The sequence below is a fragment of the Peromyscus maniculatus genome, chromosome 21 (assembly GCF_049852395.1).
Source record: "Peromyscus maniculatus bairdii isolate BWxNUB_F1_BW_parent chromosome 21, HU_Pman_BW_mat_3.1, whole genome shotgun sequence".
In the NCBI taxonomy this organism is placed as follows: Eukaryota; Metazoa; Chordata; class Mammalia; order Rodentia; family Cricetidae; genus Peromyscus; species Peromyscus maniculatus.
In genome coordinates this window covers 35,895,825-35,920,163 of record NC_134872.1, presented here as the reverse complement: position 1 = coordinate 35,920,163, position 24,339 = coordinate 35,895,825, and the positions used below count along the sequence as shown (strand labels likewise).

The 24,339-nt window shown below is 41.0% G+C and overlaps 1 protein-coding gene across 4 annotated transcripts in view; it reads left to right on the top strand.

Moving 5' to 3' along the window:
• Il18r1 (interleukin 18 receptor 1) overlaps nucleotides 1-24,339 on the top strand; it is a 34,896-nt gene that overhangs the window by 797 nt on the left and 9,760 nt on the right. For 2 of the 4 annotated variants that reach the window (XM_015998921.3, XM_076557360.1), the window contains exons 2-9: nucleotides 92-203; nucleotides 6,054-6,139; nucleotides 8,896-9,142; nucleotides 12,620-12,785; nucleotides 15,254-15,398; nucleotides 19,608-19,670; nucleotides 22,093-22,210; nucleotides 23,660-23,799. In XM_015998921.3, coding sequence (XP_015854407.1) covers nucleotides 6,082-6,139; nucleotides 8,896-9,142; nucleotides 12,620-12,785; nucleotides 15,254-15,398; nucleotides 19,608-19,670; nucleotides 22,093-22,210; nucleotides 23,660-23,799 — 937 coding nt within the window. In that variant the 5' untranslated portion in view covers nucleotides 92-203; nucleotides 6,054-6,081. Of the gene's footprint in view, nucleotides 1-91; nucleotides 204-4,881; nucleotides 5,372-6,053; nucleotides 6,140-8,895; nucleotides 9,143-12,619; nucleotides 12,786-15,253; nucleotides 15,399-19,607; nucleotides 19,671-22,092; nucleotides 22,211-23,659; nucleotides 23,800-24,339 lie in introns of those variants that run through there. The other 2 variants (XM_076557359.1, XM_042266161.2) reach the window with 2 other exon arrangements.

Below are 24,339 nucleotides of genomic sequence, written 5' to 3'. Positions count from 1 at the left end.
GCCATCCCGGTTGTTTGATCTCTTTAGTCAAGCTCTCCTAGCCCAGCCTCACTGCACACCCGCAACCCCCCATCTCTTTTTGGTTTCACAGTTGTAGACGGGGAGGGATCACTCTTTCTCACCTGCTGTGTGAATTCTGCTTCTCAAATGTAAGTGAAGGACCTACCACTGCCCAGCCCTGCCTGTGAGACACCTCTCTGAAGGTAAGGACGACTCTGATGCCCTTCCTCACTCCTTGCTGCTGCCTGGAGCAAGGGGAAGGGGCCGCCCACTCTCAGGGGGCAAGGATCCTGAAAACAAGATCAATTGTGAGCCGTGTGTGTGTGTGTGTGTGTGTGTGTGTGTGTGTGTGTGTGTGTGTGTGTGTGTGTGTGTGTGTGTGTGTGTACACGGATAATTAGAGTACGGGTTTATAGTTCCTTTGCAGAGAGATGTGAAGAGCTGAAATACAGCAACAGTTGATTTTACTTAGTGTTTACCCCCTACTGACAGTGTACAAAGCCTTTCTTAGGCTGTATTACAGTTGCTTAATCCTTGTAGGAAAGGAATAAAATAGGCAGTATCATCAGGCTTAAAAAATGAGGGCAGGGCGGTAGAGAGATTCAGGAATTTACCTAAAGGACATCCATCTAATAATAGATTGGAGATACACATTATATTTTCTTGATTCCCAAATCTTTGTGTTTAATCAAGGGCCTTCCAGAGGTGAGAAGTCCTAGCAGGTTACATCACAGTTATCACATCAATTAATGACGGGATGGGAGGGGGTAGGGAGGTGAGGGGGAGAGCTGATGTATGCAGGCCTTGGGGATAGCAAGCCCATGAATGCATTCATGTGTATTTGCACACACACACACACACACACACACACACACACACACACACACACCAGGGACCTCTGCAGAAAGAGGAAAGTGGAAGTTGGTCCGGGAGGGAGGGATGGATATGTCATGAGGGAGGGTAGGCTTGGACTGGCAAATTCCTGGGGAAGCCAAACACTTTGCAAGGACTACAGGGGTCCTGGAGAAGAGGAGGGGTAAGGAACATGGTCTGTGTGTCTGGATCCACACTTGGGAAAAGTGTGGAGATAATAGGAGCAGATAATTTTTAGGTCAAGCACTGTGAGGTGGCAGTGATTTTCTGGGTGTGTTCAAGATCACGTTTGCTAGTTACACCTGGCTGTTTCGCCTCTTTGCAGAGGAAGTCAAACACTTAAGCATTTGAAGCTATAGAAAAAGGAGTGTGTGTGTGTGTGTGTGTGTGTGTGTGTGTGTGTGTGTGTGTGTTTAAATCACGCATAGCCCAGCTCAGTGCTGGAGGGCTTGCCTAGCCTATCTCCAGTTCTCAGCGTGGAGAAAAAGAAAAACTTCATGGGGTGTTGCAACTTTCGTCAAGGCACTCTGTGTTAGGGATCCGTCGGTGCTAGGTTCTGCTAATGAATGGGCGACATTGAGGCAATATGTTTGTTTACCTGTGAGTCAGTGAAACTCACTGTCACGAGCTTGGCTGTTTTCTACTCTGGAAAACAGGTTCCTCACTGGGAGGTTTTGAAGGGGCTTAACATCTAGGTATTTGGATGGACCATTTTTCTAGAATATGGTCTGTTTCCTCATGGTGAGGCCCCAAAAGGGGATGGGACAGAATCAGGAACTTAGGACATGACCATTTTGAAACCCTTAAATGGTTATTCTGAAAGCGCACCCTTGCCTGGGAGGGGTGCGGGGGACAAAGATACTGGTCACCTTGCATCTGGCCTTCATCTATGCCACCAGGTTGAATAACTTTTGGAAGAGAATCTCTTTAGTCTAGAATGAAAATTTTATATCATTGGGTAATTGAGTTGGTAACTACACTTTGTATTCATGGGTACACACAAACATACTTGCACATGTATTAATTTTATATTTTCATATTACATTAACTTTGAAATGAATGTATCTATTATGAAATGTACTTTTCTGAGTGAACAAGTAAGTCCTCTAGATTGGTGGCTTTCCATTTGTTTGCACACTGGAATCAGCAGGGTGTGTGGAAGATCCAGGGACCCAGGCTGTCCCCTGACAGTTGTGTGGAGCCCAGGCTTCTTTATTTTTTTAAAAGCTCCATGCTATGCTTATTGGGCATCACTTGTCAAAACCAGCTTTTGAAGATGTCATACTTTAAAATATAGAAGATGGTTCAGGTATGGAATGAGCTGAATGATCACTCAGGACTCCCATCTGTCTGTATTTTATGGATTTGGTTCATTCATCAATTTAGCAAATAACCCAGCAAGCAGACATAAAGTGGCCAGTTAGTAGCAATTACTAGGGATAGATAAGCAAAGTAAGAGCAGAGAGAAAGTGGGTATGTGCATGCTTGCACACATTTGCCCCTGGGCAAGCATCCTGTGCTGGATTTTCCACAGATACTCTGAGAGAGCCTGTACATTGTAAGTAGATATCAACAAACTTCAAGAGAATGTGGGAACTACTTGACTAGACAGAGAAATAATTCATAGTTATTTTGGAAGTGGAAATTTATTTAGGTTCTGTTTTCATGGTAAGCTAAATTAATACTTGTAAATTTAAAAGTAAGTCAAATGTAAAAATAATAATGAAGCCATAAAAGTGAAGAAAATATCAGTAAGCATTTGTTTACCTCTGAGAAAAACCCAGAATGATCTCTACTTAAAAAGTAATGGAAAACATACACACACACACACACACACACACACACACACACACACAAAAGAGTCTTGGCTTGAGTGTATTGATATAAAAATTTCCAAATGCTCATGTAGTAAAGGAGAAATTAAAAATAAACTAAACAAGTTGGATAAAATTCCAAATATTTTGCTATGAAAAGATTTATAAGCATGAAATAAAAACAGCTAGCATCATGTGATTATTTGCTTTGTTTATAAAAATAAAGAAAACATGGATTCAAATAAATAAGAGGCCCTGTCCCACTTAAACAGATTTGAAAAATCAAGGCCAGGTGTGCTGTCCTAGGTGTGGTAGAAAGTGCTTTGTACCCGTGAGTGAGGAAATAGAAGCTGCTGAGAGGTTTCTGGAATGTGGTTGGGCAGCATGCACTCCTCTTGCCTTAGACTCCTCCCCTGTCTCGCCATATCACAACACCAATAAAACGACAAGAAATAAAAACAATGGTAATAGCCAATATGTAGATGACACTTACTATTCTCTGGACATTTTGGGTAGGACCACTTGGGTTACCATTTTGGGTAGCACCCTATCAGCTCTGGGAGGTAGAACTGCCATTCCCTTCTGTGGATCAAGGACTCAGAGCACAGCTCTCTAGGTGGTGCCCATGCTTGCTAAGCTGGCAAAGGGAAGAGTGGAGATTCGGATCCAGCCAAGCTGGTGCCAGCAGTTGGGCTCTGTAAAACTGAGCTATACTGCCTTATGAACGAAGACGGCCACAGGTTATTGCGTCATACAGTTCGTTCTGGAAGTGATAGGACAGGCACAGGAGGGAGTCTGAGGTAGCAATGAGAACAGCAAGAACAGAGAAAAGTGTAAGGTAGAAAAACCTTCAGGGCTTAATTATCAAGAGGAAGGACAAGATGCGAAACTAATTAGACATCATTCCATGATTGTAAATGTAGTACAAAAAGTACCAGAAGAATGTGAAAATATTAGGCATGTTGAGAATAGCTTCTTTTTCCTCAGTCTTTGTTTTGGAAATAGTCTATGTTGGACAGACATTGCTTTGCAAATTAGAAAAAAAAAGAAACAGATTGAAGAAGGAAGGGAAGATGCTTCAAGGTTACTGGGAAGCAAAAGCAAAACAAAACAAAAAACTCAGGAACAAGGGACACAAAAGCGAACAACCCTTACACGCAAGGATTGTAATGTCCCTTTCCTCCCACATCTGCTTTATCATTGCTCTGCTAGCTGGCTTGTGACAGGTCATAACAACACTTCTCACAACAATAGCTCTTTATTTGCAAATGAATTTAGTAGTAAAACACCACTTTCTTCAATTTACATATGCAATTTAAGAAGCTGTGTGGTTGTGGCACATGCCTTTAATCCCAGCACTTGGGAAGTAGAGCCAGGTGGATCTCTGTGAGTTCAAGACTAGGTCTACCGAGCTAGGACAGGCATCAAAACTACACAGAGAAACCCTGTATCTAAAAAAAAAAAAGTACAGTAGAATATTAAAGTATTATACACTCCTCCACTCATACAACTGTGTGGATAGCATCTTTTTTTTTTAATACTGAGATCTTAACTTGACTCACATTGAAAAATCATACCTTATTGGAATGCTGAATAACTATGTGATTTTATTTCTTTTTTTTTTTTTTTTTTTTTTGTTTTTTGTTTTTTTGAGACAGGGTTTCTCTGTGTAGCTTTGCGCCTTTCCTGGAACTCACTTAGTAGCCCAGGCTGGCCTCGAACTCACAGAGATCCGCCTGGCTCTGCCTCCCGAGTGCTGGGATTAAAGGCGTGCGCCACCACCGCCCGGCCAGTGATTTTATTTCTTGTGAGGGCTTAAAATTGAAAAAGAAAAAGAAAAATTCGTTCCTCTTGCAAGTCTGTGATAGCCTTAGTTGCAGAAACGGTACAGAGGAAATCACACATCACATTTCGTTCGAGACAGAAATATTAGACAGTGATAGAAGGCGTGGGAGTGGGTGACTGGAGGTTTGAATTTGACTCTGAATGGTTGGTACTTTCCATGAACAGACATCCTTTTGGTTTTTAGACTATGCGGTATCATCTCTTGCAGATTGGTAGGTGGTTTTTGGTAGCTGTATCATAAAAGCCTTCTCCCAGGTTGGCTAGTTAGGATGGGAGGTGAGTGGCACTTGGGGTATTGCCCTAGGTTCCAAGTCTTTCATGCCCTCAGAAATCTTTGTAAGCATTAAGTACTGTGACTCCTCAAGATTCTGGAGGAAACTGGTTTGCCCTTGATGTTTTGGCAATGAGCTACTTATTTTATTTGCCCAAGGACCACAGCTCCCTGACTGGGATTCTAGTCAGTTTTGTGTGTCTCTGAAAAGAAACCAACCTCTTCATGTCCAGCTGAGTTCTGTGTGATCGGTGTTCCTTTGAGGCAGTAGGGTGGGGGCAGTAGGCTTTTCAGTAAACAAGAGATGTGGGATTGTTTGCGAAATGTCTGGACTTAATGCAGGACTCCACCAAGGAAGAGGCTTCGTCCACTCCACTCTTGTTGCTCGTAATCAGAAAAGTAAAGGTTGGGATGTTCTAGCATCGGAATTCAAAGCAGCAAGACCAGGGACCTGGGGTCACAGTCAGTGTAAGGAGGGTCAGAGTAACTAGGGGACCTGCCACTCACTTTCTCCATTTCCCTAACGGAAACACAGCACCAGGGTAGCCGATGCTGACTCATGCCGCAGGTACGTACACCTCTTTTTCGATGACAGTGGTTACTGTGTGCCGGGCATTGTGCAAGCTTTACTGACGGGCAGGAAAATATAGTTCTTAGACTTGTGAGACTTGCCAGAAATCTCTGAAACTGAGTCAAAGTGAGGATTTTCTCTTTATGTGGTAACTATCTCACCTACTTAGAACAGTTATGGAATCTCTCTCTCTCTCTCTCTCTCTCTCTCTCTCTCTCTCTCTCTCTCTCTCTCTCTCTCTCTCATACACGCACACATAAGCACACATGAACAAACACAGATGCATGCACGCATGCACGAATGTACATGTGCTGGCATAGGTGGAACTGAATTCCTCTATACGCCATGGATTGTTTAATCTGTAGAATCATAGATTTTTCCCCCCCAGACTTTGACTTTGACTCCATGGGCAAGATTTGGTGCATCAAGCTAAATGTCAAGGGCTCTATTCTATTACAAATGTTAAATAATTATGTTTTATGGGAGCTAAAATTTGTTGCCTTAAAATTTATTCATTATATGGCATTGAAGTTTGGCAAATTGGTGACTATTTTAAGAGATATGAAACATGGCTAGTCTGCTTTTTGTTTATGTGTAGGAGAGTTTTAAAACTTTCTTTGAAAGGTGGAATTGGTTTGTTTGAGGGCTTAAGTTTAAATTTGTATTATTCTTTGTCTAGGGACACCAGTTGAAGCAGAAACCTAACCATGCATCGTGGAGAATTACTCTTAGTATTCTTTGTTCTCACTGTTACAAGTGCCTCAAGTAAGTGATTTATAAACATTTGCAAATAGACTCCATTAGAAAGCTAGAGGGAAATTGTGGAGTTTTTTTTTTTTTTTTCCTTTATAGCTGATACGGTTACTGAAAATGTTGAATTTATTTAACATTTCATGACTTCAAATTTTACTTTAGAAGATTGGGAAATATTTGGTGTTCCTGGGCTAGAGAATGGAAGAGTGTCAGGAATGGGCCAACTAAAGGTGTGCAGAGCACACTACAGAGAGGCAGGGGCGTATCAACGACTCTTTAGAAGAAAATTGCTTCATTTCATTTGAAATAGAAGAAGAAAACAATTGTCTTTTTTATGGGTTTTGGGCAATTTTACACATTTTCTCTTTCCGGAGAGGATAGCAAGGATTCATTCATCTTTAAAAGGAAATTCAAAAGAAAGTAAATAGAAAAATCCTTCACCAAGTGCTAGAAAATATAAGAAATAGACAGGCTGGATTAGAAGCTACAGCAGGCCTGAGAGCAGACCAAATGTCAACTTTCATTTATTAGCTGTAGTCATTTGGTGCTCTTCTCCTCATGGTGAAGGGCTTGAAGGTCCTATTCTTAGAGAGAAGTTCCACAGCTGAGGACCATTTGCACAGGACTTGGAGGAGAAAGGGAGCAAGCCAGTTAATTTATTTCAGAATGTTACCCACCAAAGGGAACACTGGGGCTCATATCCCTTACTTTGGGAACCACTGTGAAAAGAAAACAGAGATTAGCTTTTGATGCTGTCACATACTACAAGTCTATTCTGGAGGTGTGCTTGTGAATGGACCCAAGCATTGTTGGAATGCTACCTACCACCCAGTGCAGTGCTACCCAGATGTTGAAGACTGTTCATCCTTCTTTTTTTCAGTATGAAATGATTTGTTGGGGAGTACTGAGAAAAACGGCCAAGTACAGGAAGATATGTGTCATGTATTCCATGCTCCATAGATAAATGTCATTTAATGCTAATTGCCATGAAACAACCTTGGCACAAAACCAGCTCTGCAGCCGGTCTGGTCTGGAGCTCAGGTTCTAGCTCCCTGTTCCTCTGGGGGCTTAGAGAACACCTTTCAGGAATGGGAATTGTAGCCATATGCAGCAATATTTATATGTGTAATTCATCTGACTTGTTGGTGCTGGCCTTACACAGTTGTCCACTTCGGACACTATAAACCACTGACTTTGGCCATGGAAGAACTGAACTGTCTGTTCACAGTCCACATACTTTGACCTCTGTCCATTTATATAACCAAAGACCATTTCTAAAGAGCATCATATTAATCAACAAGGCAAGTCTGTAATGCTAAACGTAAGAAAAGGCATCTTAAAGACATGAGGTTCCTTGTAATTATAGATTTTCAACTCCCCACCACCCATTATTTTGTTTTTCAAATCAAGTTCATCTGAAAGAGGAATTCATGAATTTATCAATCTAAGCACAAGTATTTATGTTTATAGAAGTTTTTTTTTTCTTTTAGTGAATCAACACTTGGACACCTAAAGTAGCTTCAGATATCCAATAGATTCTTTTACAATAATCCAAATTCCCAACATGCATACAATGAATAGTTAGACCACAGTATGGCTGAGCACCACATAAGAATGAGGAAAGAACACATTACTGCTACATGTAGGAAACTGAATGGCCAATGTAGAGTTGCCGTGAAAAAGGAGAGAAGCACAGGAGAGTACTGTATGAGCTGTACACTTGATTACACATGACTCTGTAAAGCAGGAAAGTTACTGACGTGTTAAGGACTTACTCTTGTTTTGACTGTCAAGGAAAAACTGCATTGGGGAATTGAAATGTAAAATAGATGATGTTACAACCACCAGCAAGAAGCTGTTCTGTGTTGTTCATGTGCTTTGAAGTAGATCTGACATTTGAGACACTTCCTCCTTCTACTGTGGTTAGTGTCGTGTTAAAGCCAGAATGTTGCTCAGAGCAATAAACTCTAACTACTGAGACAACATTTTGTATATGGTCTGAAGGAAATAGTCCATTTACTTAAGAGATTGTAATTTTCTAAATGAAGATTAAGGGCATTCCAAGCCACAAGGGTACAGGCTTGAGAACTGTTTATTAATTCCAATTTAGAATGGAGGTCCATTCTGTGTAGATGGAAAAAAAATAGTTAAAATTTTAAAGACCGTATCTGAGCTGAGAAACAGGGTGATGGAAAGAGAAAGAGATCCAGTATCAGGAGCGGTCTACATTAATCAGTTCTTGGTTAGTTACATGGAAACATGTTACAGGGACTCCGCTACCCAAGAGCTCTTGTTATGTCTCCCGAACCTTCCTAAAATCGAGTAGACAGACTGGTTGGGCACAAGGGACATGAGACTTGTTGTGACATAGATGAAGAATGCACACATAGATTTCTTGTCTTTTCCATGGAGAGTCCCCAGTGGTGACATTTGGGGGCAATGTGGTGACGCTGACTTCTGTGTCTTTCTTTAACAGTAAGTTGTAAAGCATCATGCTTTTAAGATGTGGCCACAGCGCATTGTCTTGAGGGAGGAAGGCTGGCTACGATCTCACAGCTAGCTTGCTGTCTAGGGAGGCATCTGTTTTATCTTCATTCCTCTTCTGAAAGTGTCTTATCTCTAGGAAGTCTTCTTTCAGACAAATGCCAGCACAGGCATGTGATGCTGAGATTCCTTGTAGCTTTCTCACTCATCTTACATTTCCTGGAAGGGTGAAAAAATCACATCTGTCCTGTTTTGTCTCCCTTTCCTTGACTAACCTGCTGTAGAAGATTGCATTAGCCGCCCCCAAGTTCATGCAATGGAGGGAGAACCTTTTTATTTGAAGTTCTGTGAAACATCTTCACCCGTGTACAAGAATGAAACAGCCACTATAAGATGGTTCAAACATGATGCTTTCCATCAACGTGTGGAGCTGAACACTGAAAGTTCATCCAGAATTACTTTCAATGGTTATGATTTGGAATTCTGGCCAGTTGAGCTGGAGGACAAGGGAACATACAGTTCCCAAGTGAGGTGAGTAAACCATTTTGTTTCAACATTATTTTCTAGCACTCTTGGCTTTGGCTCAGCAACCCAAACACACATTGCTCTGCTCTTACTTCAACAGGAAACAAACATTTCATTGTAGAAAAATTGAGCCAATCACTTTGCATTTATCTTCTTAGTGACCTTAGTGAATGATTATATTAATGATTAATCCTTTTAGGGGATCCCAATTAATGATAAGTAGAGGTGGGATTCAGGCATGTTTTAAAGTTCTGTAGCAAGGATTTCAGGATGATACGGCACTTAAGAAAGGAGCAGCAGGGGCAGCCTCCCACATGGGCTCATGAGACTTTAGAGAAAGGGCAGGATTTATGGAATAACCCTTGTCTAGTTTTCAGAGGTTACTGGGAAAAAAGAAGCAGGGTTATTGGGGAAAAGGTATCATTGTTACCCAGCCACAAGCTAATAGCCAAAGTCAGTGAGAGAGAGAGAGAGAGAGAGAGAGAGAGAGAGAGAGAGAGAGAGAGAGAGAGAGAGAGAGAATGCCTGTACATATTTATGCATGTAGAGACACATGCACACATGGGTAGGTAAACATCTTTTATTTATAAAGATGTGACATTGTCCTGTAAAAACTCACTGAGGGCTAGCTGGGTGGTACCCACTGTGCTGTGAGATGTCGAAGATTTCTTCGAGAAAGCTCTCTTTAGTCTAGGGTGAGTCCTGATCATTATCAGTGCTCCTTAGAGAGAAGTGAGATTTCACAGCAAAGTCTCTTTTTCACTCCTGTGGTTTTTCACAAAATGAGGTCATAGATGTTTATTAGACACAGAAGCCTCCTAGCCTCAGAAATAAGTTGTAGAATTGTTGTTTTTTAAACAGTGCAGTTCATATGACATTTTAAGAGAGATAATTACAATAAATTGGTTGCAACTGGATCTTTCTAGAGCAAGCTAAAAAGATGAACGGAGAAGCAAAACAACTCATGTCCTCCCTGTTTTAGTTGCATAAACATGACTTAAAGACACAGGTATCCTGGATAAGGTGGAAGGAGCCATTTGAGGGGAAGAGGCATCTATGGTCATCATGGGGAGTAGATTGAGACAGAGGGAGTTTGCTCTCCATTTTTCTGATGTGGAGGGCAGAGAGCACAGTCTGGGCTAGGAAGCAACAGAAGGATGAGAGAGCATCATGGAGACACAAGAAGAGTTGAGAGACAACCCCTGAAGTATGTTGGAAGGTGGTGAGTCAGATGAGCACGACCTCATGACAAGGAAGAGGCTTTGACAATGGCTTTGAGGGTAATCGAGCTTCCACGTGCAAGCAGAAGCCTTGAGCATCTTCAGATACAATGCAAGAAGAAGACGAACCCCATGTCTGTGCGACAATCAAAGAAGGAAATCAGTGCAGACGAGATGGCCCGGTGTGTTTGAGAGCACTGGAGGCTGGAGAGAGGGAGCTTAGTGGTTAAGAAAATGCATTGCTGTTGGAGAAGACCTGAGTTCAGTTTCCAGCACCCATGTTGGGTGACTCCTAACCACCTGTAACTCCAGATCTAGGCACCAACACCCTCTTCTGGGCTGTGCAGGCACTGATACCTCTATATGCACAGGCATACATGCTTGCCTACACATAGAATTTTAAAAATTGAAAGCTTTTAAAAAGGGAAGAAAATCAACTAAGAAGGAAGGTCATACGGAAGAGACAATTTTCTGTGATAGAGGTGGGTAAATGAAGGAAGGAGCCTGAGACTGAGGCACAAAAAGCCTATCTTGGAGCCAGAGAGAAGAAAATAGCAGTCTCTCTCTCTCTCTCTCTCTCTCTCTCTCTCTCTCTCTCTCTCTCTCTCTCTCTCTCTCTCTCCTCTCTTTTATCTCTCCCTCTCCTTTATTTTCTTCTTTCATCTTGTTTTAGCTTGCTGCTGTGGGTACTCAATATTATGTACGTTAGGCAAGTGTTCTACAACTAAGCAATCAGTCTTTAAGCTTTTTTTACCCACACAGCACTCAAACAGAGGGGCCACTGTAATCAGAATGGCTACAGGGAAGCGGGGATCCTAGATTTTGACTCCCCTGGTCTCAACTTCACGCCCGCTGGTCTTTGTGCTCACTCTTTGCCAGCAAGTGCAGAGTGTTGCTTGGTTCTGCATTACTAAGGGCTTCCTGAGCCCAGCAGGTACTGTCAAGGTTTGCTGAGTGTTAGGAATTGAGAATCACAGAGGTAGAAAACAATGTGGTCTGCCAAGAGGAATCTTAAGAAGAGGACTCTGCCAAGGGGAATGTGAACCCCTTTAAAGGCCAAGCTCTGTTGTGCTCTATGGCCACCCACTCACTCACTGCTTTTCAGCATATGCCAGTCAGTTACCCTCTCTAGCCCTGGCTGGTTTCCTCTATGTTCAACATAAGGTAAAGACTAAGTCTTCATGGAGTGGGAAAATGTAGTATTATGCCAACCTCTCCTGCCTCTTAGGGTTAAACCAATGTGCATTTTACATCCTTGTCCCATCCAGTACAACACACACACACACACACACACACACACACACACACACACACACACACACACACACCTGTATGACCATGGGCAAGTTACTTGGTTCCTTGAAGACTTGCCTTTCTCATCTGAACATGAGGGAAATGGTCAGTCTCCCCTGCATACACACATTGTAAAATATCTGGGAGTCGGTGAGTAACAGACTACTTCATTCTCTTCTATCCAGCTTGTCATAGTTGTAAAGGGGACCTGGGAAAGCCCAGGGGTACATGTTTTCCAGGTCACAGGACACTTTAACAGCGTGATTGCTGTTTTTAGGATGTGCACTGATATATCCTATGCATGGTGTGAACGAACACAAAATTGCCAATGTTTTAACTTTTTAAGACTGTTGTTTAAAAATATGCCATTTATTACCATCTTCAAGATGGCTGATTTCTGAGATGAGAAATCAGAGGCAAAAGAGAAACTGAAGTTCACCTTGCTCAGTTGGGCAAGGGCTGTGCCAGCCTCCAGTTTATTCAATGGTAAGGAGAAAGACCACAGAATATACTACCCTGAGAAAAGGAACACACAGTGCCTATGCACACACATTGAGGAGACCAGGTCAGCAGTTCTGTTGAAACTCAGGTTACCCTTCTAGCCTGGTCTGTGATTCTCTGAATTTGTCCACTGAATATAAAGTTTAAATCATTTGTTGCTCTACTATCCATGTCATATGGATGGCTGTATGTAGTATGTTTGGTATGTATGTGTGGTGTGTGTATGTCATATGCATATGTGTGTGTGTGTGTTGTGATGGTGAGTGTATGTCTAGACTGCTCTGGAGTGTAATCTTTCACTCCGTGCCAATTGTAAACTTTCTGATCTGAGCTAAGGGGTGGCAGAGAAAAGTTTATACATCAGTGAATAAATCTCTTCATATAGAAATTAGGGTAAAACTAGAAGATTGGAAGTAGTTGCAAAACTTCTCTAGTAATTATCAAGTCTCTCTGTACCTTTGTTTCATAGAAATGATAATCAAAGTTGGACCCTAACTGTCATCCAAAGAAAAGAACACAGCTGTTTTTCTGAAAAACTTGTGACAAATAAAAAAGTGGAAGTCAAGAAAGCTTTGAAAGTAACATGTGAAAATCCTAACTACAGTGAGCTGATCAACCACACATCACTATATAAGGTAACAAGTTGAAAGCACTTCCACTTAAGACTCCATAGGAAATATAGCAATCCACACAGAGGATAGGAAGACTGTGGACCACTTTGCCCTCATCAAAAGCAAGTGGTCCAACTCCCCATGGCTTTACCTGTGGGAGAAACTGTCCCATAAGTTTGCTGTAAAGTGCCGATTTGTGCAATGTGTGTAGCATGGTAGCCACCCCGTATTGTAGTAGGTCTTCAGTACACGACGACGACAGCTTCTTCTCTACGGCTCTTCCTTCATTTTCCTTCTATTAAAAAAACAAAAACAAAAACAAAAACAAAAAAAACCCAAAACATTTCTGGGAATGTTAGTTTAGCGTTTTTCATTTTGTTTTGCTACATCCATTCAAACACAATTGCATGTTTTCTGAATATATGAGTTCATTTTATAAAGCTGGAAGACAGAAAATGAAAAAAAAAGTGAAAAATCACCCCTAGTCCCACAGCTGTATTTGTTTCGTGACCTAGATAAACATCTTTCTGTAAAAGTGACTTGTTTGATGGTCTTTTTTTTTTCCTGATTGAAATGATGTGGTTATTCACCCATACCTTTCAAACAGGGAACTGCATTTTGTATGGATTTGATTTAAACTAACTGATCTTATTGTTATAGACATGTGCAAGTTTCCTGTGTCCTACTGTTATTTGCATATCACAATGAATGATATTTATATAAATTTTTGGGTGCTTATTTGATTAACCCTTCATGAAAATCACTAGATGTAGGATTACAGGACCAGGGAGAAGTTAATTGATTGGCTTTTGATATACATTACCTAACTCTGCTTCCCCTCTCCCTTACACTATCCCAACATGGGAAACAATACTTTCAGAAAGTTAAAAATCTGACAGCAAACGTTTCAGAAACTCAGCATTTATTCCTGTCATTCTCTTAGAAATGATAAGTGTGTGAACTAAATTATAGTAGGACTTCTTTTGTGGATAGCCTGTGTGTTTTCTGTTTGCTTAATTGATGGGCCTTTTCCTTATTGGGTTGTAAGAGCTCTTTGAAAAGGTGCCATGGGGGAGCTATTCATACTTGTGTCTCATATATATCACATATAAAATTGTGTATGTATTCACATACATGAACACATGCAACATGATCTATATTGTGTGTGTAGAAGAGCAAATCTGAGCTGCTGACCCCATCAAAAATCTGGACAGGGGAACTCCAGCAAGCTGAGCCATTGATGATTTCCTTGAAGTGTGCTGGTAGCTCTTGCCGTAACAGTGTTAATGTGTGAGTTGTCAAGCAGACTTCTTATCTGAAATGTTTTCTAAACATACAATTCAGTCTTGGGTTGACTTGCCTTCTTTTCCTGTCAAATATACACACTTTGCGGTACATGTAAATTAGGGAGGCTTGATTGCTGGGTTTTAGGAAACCCCAATATACAGATACCTAAATTTAGAAGATGTATGTTCTGGGTCTATTTACGGCTGAAGAGCTGACCACAAGACCAAGCATGCTCAGCTTGTGGGCTGTCCCTGACCTTATTGAGGGGAATGGTGCAGGACAGGCGAATCAGAAAAGGTCTGGTTGGGACTGCAAATGAAGACCTTCTGGCGTTTTGTCTACATTGGAAACAATTTGCTTAGGTTTAAAGGATTCTACTTATATTCAGAAACACTTTGCTGATATGAGGTACACATGAGCACTTTGCATGACATTTGGCTGATGGCTTGGGCCTAGCTTCAGAGGCCACCAGCAGTGGTCAGCATGAGGCAAAGTCTGTGGGCATTAGATTCTCCTTGTTAGGCATGTGGAGGAACAGTGTCACATGGTCAAAGTTAGCCAGTTAGATTTCCTTTTCTCACAGCGTCTACACTTGTCAGAATCTACCAGTGGATGACTGAAGGCTAGTTTGTAGACAGTGGCTTTACTATTGTTATTATTGATTCCTGTGATATATGTGGAAAGAAATGTGGAAAGATTGAAGTATGCCTAAGGATTTGGTCATCTATGCCCTTTGGTACAGGACATCAAGAATCCAGAGTGGGCAACTTCTACTCAGCCCTCTGGGTCATTCTGTCCACGTTTCCATGGTCCAACCCCTTCAATACAGAATTGGACCCAGAGTGATCATGCAGTATAGTTGCATTTCATAGAACACCTTTCACCTAAGCAGGACTTTGTTATTCGAGTCTCTGTCTCTGTTTCTGTTTGTCTGTCTCTCTCTTTGTATGTGTGTGAACAATAGATCAAGATAAAATGATAATAGCGGTGGTAAGGCCCCTCTCTTCATTAGTGGTAATGATGATAACAGAGCACATCACTGCTCCAGTAGAAGGAGGACGAGTTGCTGGGACATGTGCTTCTGGGTCTCTGGTTTTCTGTTTTGTTTCCCTTTATCTCTAAAGATCTTGGAAATGTGAATGATTTTGATAAGAATACTGCCCTTCCTAACTTAAAGTATTTTTCACTTGCCTTTAAAAAACCAGAACTGCAAGGAAGTCATCAATCCCCCAATGATCCAGAAGGATGCTGAATTTGGAGATGCGGGTTATTACTCTTGTGTGTTTTCTGTCCTTCATAATGGGAAACAGTACAACATCACCAAGACCACCAATATAACAGTTATTCAAGGTAAGAGAAAGTTTTTGGAAGAGATAAGTGCATATGAGAAAAGCAGAAGCTTTCTTTCATTGTGAAGTTACTTGGGGATGGAGAGGGTATCTCCTTGGGGTTGAGAATATCGTTGTTTTAACTTTGGCACAGTGGCTGTGTCCTAATCTATTGCTATCTCAGTCAGCAATTGCAACTCCGCAGTTACCAGCCTGCTTCTCTAGCAGTGGCCTGGCTGCTCAGGTGGCAACCTGGCAAGAATTCTGCTCCTGCAGGTACCGACCCTATCGCTGCTGCTAAAGGTAGCTTTAACTAAATCTCTTTCATTCTTCTTACGAATAAGACTTGAGATTTGAAGGCTGGGGTGAAAACCTGTGAGCTCAGAGAGGCTGAGTTACAACTAGCTAGCTAACCCTCTCTGCTTGCTGGTATCCACAGAAGACCCTTCCTTCCATTTTACCAAACCAGAAAAACCTATACCACTCCAAATCCCATCCTACTATTTCCTGTGTCTCTCTGTCTCTCCCAGATGCCCTCTGAGGCTCTATGATTACTCTCTATCAACTAGTTGCTAATGAAGCCTCTTGACCCAAGATTAATTTTATTTAATTAATGCAAATACAAACTCAGGGTTCACAGTGTGGTTGAATATCTCCCGGCAGAATACAACACTACTTCAAATCTTAGGTTTAAAATCTTTATTGGGCTCCCACCAAACTGGCTAAAAACATATTCTCTTTAGGAGCAGATGAAAATTTACATGGGTGAACCTTTCATAAGTCAGCTTGTTCTTGTTTAGAATTAGAGTAAACTGTAGAGTCTTGTTAAGCTTACATTTTCGCTTAACAAATATTTATTGTGATTACAAATATTTATTGGTGGCTATATTCAATAAGCTGTACTTAGTATCCAGGGGCAAAGGACACAAGAAATGTCCTACAGTGAGGAATACAGTGTACTCAAGAAGTTTTATAAGGATCTGGAGAGACAGTAAGCACAAAAGCTGCAACTATATGAATGAGATTGTCAGAGAAGCTTAGGATGTGATGTGTAGTTGAAAGAAAGACAAATGGTGAAGACTTTGTCAGATCTGGATCTGGGAGGGACAGCATCATGAAGGGGCAGAGCACACAGACAGAACAGCTGTCCCAGTGGCAAAGCAAGGTCACAGAGTGGTAGTTGGAGGGGGAGTATTGTATGTAGCCTGATTTGCCCTGAGCCCAGAGACCAAAGAAAGAGCTAGAATTCTATTGTAGTAGTGACCCGAGAGGTAGTTTAATTGAACCACACCCCATGGAGATATCCTTCAATGGCACAGACAATAACTCAACATCAGTCCCTTCTTGGGAACTTACAGGGAAAGTATCAAAATCACAACACAGCTAAGTACAGATTTCAATATATGAGCGTGGGACAATATTTGTTTTTTTCCCTAGAGTCCATTTTGCCTTCTTTAGCTTTTACTGACTGCTTTTCATTTACTGTCAAAAACTTCACAGATTATCTGTTCCCTTCCTGTATGAAAGTTCCTCCAGTTGTTCGAAGATCTGTGGTATGACCATGACCATAATTATGACCTTCTCCACCATCACCCCCCTAAACCAGAAAACCAGTGTCGATGACACATTTAACCAGATCCAGAGGCTCACAGATGCTCCAACACGTCTACTCCAGTGACGTCTTTCTTCAGCACTTCACCTTAAGCTTGCATTGCTGCCCATGTGCTGTGATTACAGCAAACCATCCCAAGATGGTTTTTGATACTTCATCTTCAAAACCAAACACACACTCTCTGCCAGCCTTTCTCTTTTTTTCCTTCTTCTCATTCTTCTTCTCCCCCAAATCCCCACACCCATTCCATCATTACATGCATTTCCCTGAGTCTGACCTTTCTGACTTTCTTTGAGAACACATTAACAGCCCACTTATATAGTACAAGATAATTTCCCTTTCTCCAAGTCCTTAAGTAATCACAGCTACAAAATTCTTTTGGCCATATTCTTCTGCTAGAATAGAGTGTCATGGACTGAGTAAATTAGAAACCATAGAAGTTTATTTGGCTGGCCATTCTGGAAAATCTCAGATCAAAGGGCCACCCATGAGTGTATATCTATGATGTGCTGTGTGGTTCAGGACACTGGATGTCTTTCTCTATTACCCTGCCCATTGCTTTGAGATAGGATCTTTAGCCAAACAAGGAGTTTACTAATATGGCTAGACTAACTGGCTGGGGAGCTTCTAAGATCTGCCTGTCTCTTCCCCAAGTGCTGGGGTTACAGGTATCTACACTCATGCTCAGCTTGCTACATGGGTTTTAGAGATTCAAACCCAGGTCCTATTCTAGTGCATTAAGTTCTCCCACTCACTTTTGTTCCTTGAAGAAATGATAAGAATCTTCATCATTAACATACACACTCTCCAGGGACGGCACCTTCTTTCTGCTCTAGTAGGAACATCTCATACATTCTTCCTCATTGTTTCTGTGATGTTTTGACCTTGGGCAAATTATTATCTAGCTTCTTTCTGCCTTGGGTTCCCTCAGTCCATGGGTCAATGGTGGCTTTTGGTGCTCTCTGGTTATCATCTGCAGTAGGCTGTGCACATTAACACAATGTATGAGGGGGCTCCTGCAAGTGTCATACAGGGAAGTGAACCCCAGGAAGAGATAAGAATGAAAACTTGGTGCAGATTGACTTCAACCTGTATCAAACTTCTTCAGTTCTTCAGAGAGGTTAATAACAGGCATTTTTTGTTTTTTGCTTTTTTTGTTTTTTTTTCCCCAATGTATTTAAGCCTCTGGCTCTCAGGGCCAGTTAGGTTACTAGCCACCTCCGGTCTTGGTTGTAAGAGCTTGATATGGCCTGGCCCAACAGATAACATATATCACTAGGCTGTTAATCACTTAAAATTCTCAGCTTTCTGAATAGAAGAACATGTTTTTTTTTATTTTTTTTATTTTATTTTATTTTATTTTATTTTTTTCATCTTTCCTATTGGAAAGACAATCCTGTATGCTTAACATTCCTAGTTTCTCTGGAGATCAGTGGGTACAAGGATTTCATGCAATGCTCCTGACAAGTGTGTAAGCTTCTGGGAAAAGCTTTCCTTCCTAAGTAAGGAGACTAAGGAGAAGCTTGTATACTTTTGGTTAGGACCAGAAATCACTAGGAATAGTAATGGTTCTGGGCCTACAGGTTTGTACAGCAGGGGCGGATAGAGTCAGGTAAAGCATCCAGGGCATGGTTATGGCTAGAGACTCCTACATCCTCAAGGGTAGGACTGGTGCCTGGGAGAGATGCCTCACATCACTCATCCTAGTCTTACCATATTCTGTTAAATCCATCAGTGAGAGATCGAGGAAGGCAGATGGAGGGAAGTGATGTAGAGTAGGAAGGTCCATCTCAGTGCCTGTCCCTCTTCAATGTCCTAAACATTTGGTCCTCTCAGTACCTGGCAGCAGTCTCCCTGGATGAGCATGTTTTTCTGACTTCATCTTCACTGGGCAGAAGTCAATGTTCGACTTCAAAAGATACTAGATGGAAGGGGCTTTCAACAGTGCTGTGAAGATACAAGTCACGGAAAATGAAGCTGGGTTAATCAAAGCATGCCACAAGTAAATATATAGCAAAGACTGCAGTTGCCCACAGATACAACTCGACTTGGCGGGTACTTGCCATCATGAGTGCAACCAAACCTGATGTGTGCTCTGTTTCTGTATACATACATGCCTATAGTAAAATTCAGTTTATAATTAGACACAACAAGACATTAGCAACAATAATTAATAATAAAACTTAACAATATGCTGCAACAAAATTGTCAGTATCACTACTTGCTTTGTGGCCATGATGAAAGAGTAACTGATACTTGAACCTAAATATCACAATACCATGATAATTGGGCTGGTAGTATATAATGAATGAATGCAGTGAGCAAGGGGGTAATTCATGGCCTGGTTTGGATGGAGTGGGATGTAAAAACTTAAGAATAGTGTGCAATTTAAAAATTACAAGTTGATTATTTTAAAGTTTATTTTCCTATTTAACATTTTGGGGCCACAGTTGGCTTACAGTAACTTAAACTGAAGAAAATATAATCATGGGTAAGTGAGAGGTGCTATGTTGGAATCTTTATCACATGAAATGACCATGTTACAATGTATGTGTGTCCTAGATAAACTCAAGGTAATTGTAATGTTTTGTTCATTTGTTTGCTTTGCTTTGATTTTAGGGAACAGTAAAATAACTCCGGCTATTTTGGGACGAAAGTTTGAGACTGTGGAAGTAGAACTAGGTATGTTTTACAATGTGTGTTTTCTGAATTTGTAAATGGAGCCATTATTGAATTTTCAAGGACTGAATCTGCTCCCTGGGTTGTTTGATACAGCCCATTATATACCTATTGGAGAATATTACAAAATGAGGAAAAGCATGTCATTGTTTGACTATTGCTACTTTTAGACTAGTTAAATTACATTTCCGTTCAAAAGTCAGTGGGACTGTCTGTGGTTTGTAGACTAGGGTCTCTGCCGTGTCTTTTCTAATTTTCTTTATTGACCTTTCAAGGTAGGAAAATTTTGTGGAGGTATGATTCAAACTTGTTCCATAGTTTGAATATTTGGCCATGGATGGAATTGGCTGTACTTTTAGGATTTGTCTAGGCAACTGGTTCTCAACCTTCCTAATGCCATGACCCTTTAATACAGTTCCTCATGTTGTGGTTACCACTGAACCATAAAACTGCTTTCATTGTTGCTTCATAACTACAATTTTTCTACTGTTATCTAATGTACAGGATGGTCCGAAGGAGTCATGACCCATAGATTGAGAACCACTGGTCTAGACAGATCTTAAGAATCAGTGTGCACAATTAGGTAATTTCTTTCAAAAATAAAAGCAAAAAGGAATGAAATAAATTTGCATATTCTAAACCAGATATTGAGCTAAGTGGTTTGAGAATTTTGAGATGCATTCTCCAACCAAGGTAGAGGGATAGTGTCTCCATGGTATGGGTGGAATAACTGTCACACAGGTCAAGTACCCATAATTATCTCAGTCTGCTGAGAACTTAGCTGGGGTGGCTGGATGTGCTATATCCAATGCACCTTGCATTTAAATAACTGGGCTTGGAGAGAATACTGCAGTTATGTTGAATGCAGACTTGCTTTGCTGCTAGAACACATGAGTTGAGACCACATATGAGACTGTATAAGGGAATGTAGGGCCCCTGAAAATCTTGACAAAAGTAATAGGTTTCTGAATACACAATGGAAGAAAATTTGAAATCAAAGGCATGAAGGAGCCAATCGTTTCCAGGAGCGATCACCAGAGTTGTTTTGTACAACTCCACTGCAGCCTCAGCTCTGAACACACAATGTGCACACTGTGCATGACCGCATGGAAGAGGACTGAAATACCTTGTCCCAGGTTCAAGCCTTGCATGTGTTAGGAGGCACAATCTTTTTACTGTGCATATAAAAGTTTCTGGTCTTAATTACAGAAGACAAAAGTCTTTAGTGTTTCCCTCTTGATATTTCTCAGCTTGTATCACACTGCTGAACCTTTGGGGTATATTGTGTCAGAGTGTTTTGTTTTAAAATTGGCTGTTTGAGTTGCAGACTTGAATTTTATTTTAAAAAAATTGTCGGAGGAATTTTAAATTTTAGTTTAGGATCAGGATAGAATTGCTGGAATGACCCTAAATATACTTCTGTCATTTGTATTACATATTTATGTAAAATGGTCTCAGCTTTGATGGTTATAAAATCAAAATTTGAACATTTCAAAATAATGTTGAAGATTTTTCACATCACAAATTACCAATCATTCAGCCAATATTTAATTCCTTACATAAAAACAAAACAAGCATACCATTCATTAGCATGCTTTTGTCTTTAATAAATGGTAAAATTATGTGCATAACAAAGAATCACTTTAAAATAAATTTCCTCATGTCTTACTTTCAGTCAATGCTTAATTTATATACTAGACTTGTACACTCAAGTCACCACAAAAATGTGTTGGCTGCAAGGGAGCAGTGAATGGAGGAAGTTTAGGACATCCTGATAGAGCAATGCTTGCTCTCATGTGGTCTATGGGCCCATGGGAAATGTCACCAAGTCTCTGCAGCTTCATGCTAGCCAAGCTCTTCCTGATATTCCTGTGAGCTGGGCAGCTGCCCCCAGACCCTCCAGGACTGGACTATGCTTTATGAGACTGCTCCTCATTTCAATTCCAGGATACTCCGTGGAAATACGATGACTGCTCATGTTTACTGACATGGAAGGGATCCTTCCTAACCACACTTTTAGTTTCGACATTTCTCATTCTTTTCCCTGGGCTGCAATCCCTTTCCTTTTTTAAGTAGTTGGTTTGGATGCTATACCCATTTTGTTTTCTTAGTAGTTCAAGAGAGACATTAGTTTGACACTGTCTACTAAATTGAAGATTGAAAAAAATCTACTGACCCCCTAAATTTTAATCATTGATCTAATAGTGAATATTTAAATAGAAGTTAGTTTATTGCTTGATGAAGACTTGTCATTGCTACATAATTCTTCTCCTTAATTGTAATTTTTAAAAATCTAAAATGAAGCATCTCTTCCATTTTTTCTGGATGTGGTGTTATTTTTACACTCAATTATCATACATTGACTGTATTTGAAACTTTTATTGTATTTCTAAATTCGAAACTGAGATTGTCCATTTCTACCTAGGAAAAGATGTGGCACTTAACTGCACCGCTTTACTGAATGAAAATGATATGTTTTATTGGAACTTCCTGAGCAACAATTCAGACCCTAATGTGCATGAAGATGTGAACAAGACAGCTTGGTATGTGTATGTGACATGTAAGAGATGTGGTGGTGCATGCTGTAAAAACTCTCGTGTGCATACAACAGAAGAGAGGCTGGGATTCTGTGTGGCTGCTGGGATATTTCAGTTAGCTTATCATTATCATCACCATGTTACAAGGTGACAGAGCATGCAGACATTTACTGTTAGGATCTAAGCTTGAAAAAGAAGACTCATGCGAATGTTAGTGAAAATTTTTAGCATCACTTTATCAAGGTACTGCTTAGTCATGATCTAAGTCACCAAGCTTCTTCTAAAAGGGCAATCAAATGGGGCCATCGTTTCTTGAGTTTTGAAAATGATGTCAAGTGCTTTATTCTTATTAATGTGTCACAAAAGTACAAATGGCACACATGATCAAACTCAGGTCATCTGTAAGAGCAGTCCCTTCTCCTAACCACCGAGCAATGCACAGTTGGTGCTGTTTGGATGTGATTTGTTATAACTTGAACTCCTTCAGGAGTGTGACCCCCAGTGTCTTTCAAATGTATTGAGAATGGAGGATTAAACCAACTGTGTCATTAAGAGGGTGAGTCCTTCAAAATGTAGTTTGATTGGGTTATATAGTTGTCTTAGTGTTTTATTGATGTGAAAAGACACTATGATCATGAAAACTCATATAAAAAAAACCAGCATTTAATTGAGGCTTGCTTACAGTTTCAAAGGCTTAGGCAATTATCTCCATGGCAGGGAGTACAGGGGCATACAGGGAGACATAGTTTTGGAGAAGTAGTTGAAAGTTCTACATCTGGATCCTCAGGCAGCAGGAAGAGAGAAACTCTGGGTTTGGAATGGGCTCTTTGAAACCTAAAAACCCATCCCCAATGACACACTTCCTCCCACAAGGCCACACCTCCTAATCCTTTCAAATAGTGCCACTACCTGGTGACCAACTATTCAAATCTATGAGCCCATTGGGACCATTCTTATTCAAACCACCACAACAGTGGAGTTCCTGTGATTGAATTCTGATGGCTTTATAGCATGGGAGAGAGAGAGAGACCATCCACAAATACATAGTTGCTGCTGCTATGATATGGTGTAGCTCAGGGGCCCTGCCAAAGCCTATGTCATAAACCTCTTTTTTTCATAGAGTCTGGCTGTCCAAGAATTCACTTATAACAATGAAAGATTCTGAATACAAAACTGGCTGGCCATAGTTAGAAGAGGTGACAGTGTGGAATGAATTCCAAGTAGTTAGGAGGGAGAAACAGAAGAGGCGGGGGAGGGGGGAGTGCCTTCCTGTGAGTTCTGTTGCTCCTGTGAGTTCTGTTGCTCCTAGGGGGACTGGGAAAGCTAATTCTAATTCATACCAGAAGCAGAAGAAACAGCTGATGCTTCCTTTAACTATTTTAGACATATAAATCTCCTCAGTAGATTTGCAGTCACAAACTAAGCCTGTTGATCAATTATTTGCTTACATTACAGGACTTTTGAAGGCAAACTGCATGCTTATAAAATATTGAGAATTGGGAATATTACTGAAAAATATCTCAGTGTTTTATATAATTGCACAGTGGCTAATGAAGAAGCCACAGACACCAAAAGCTTCAGGTTGGTGAGGAAAGGTAAGGAATACATTGCTCTTCTTGGCAGCTTCTGCTAGCTCTCTCTTGGATGTCACCCAGTCTCCACAAGAAGCTTTCATGGGTGAAGAAACCCATCCAAGGTCACAAAGCAAGAGAAGGTGATGAATCTCTCAGCTTGTAGGTCTGGACCCACGTGCTTCCTTTTCATGGGGATTGCCTCCGTTTTCCCTCTAGTCACCTGAGCATCAATTATTTGGTCTGTGTGTTTATGAAGCAGAGGCACTCCAACCTGCTGCTTTGGTTATCTGATGCTATGTTTGTATTTCCTGGGCACTGCTCAACACCAGACATCCTTGTGACCAGTCTGTCCCGCCTCTGAAGCTTCTGCCCCCCCCCCCCCCCCCCCCCCCCCCCGCATTGTCCCTCTTAATTCACAAATGTCACCTGGAAAATGAGATCTCCCTATGTCTGGTGCATCAGGAATCCATAGATCTTTCAAAGATGGAGGACCCCCAGTGCATGGCTTCCGAGAGTTAGCTAATTAAATATACATAATTGCATACTTAATAGAATGGCTGG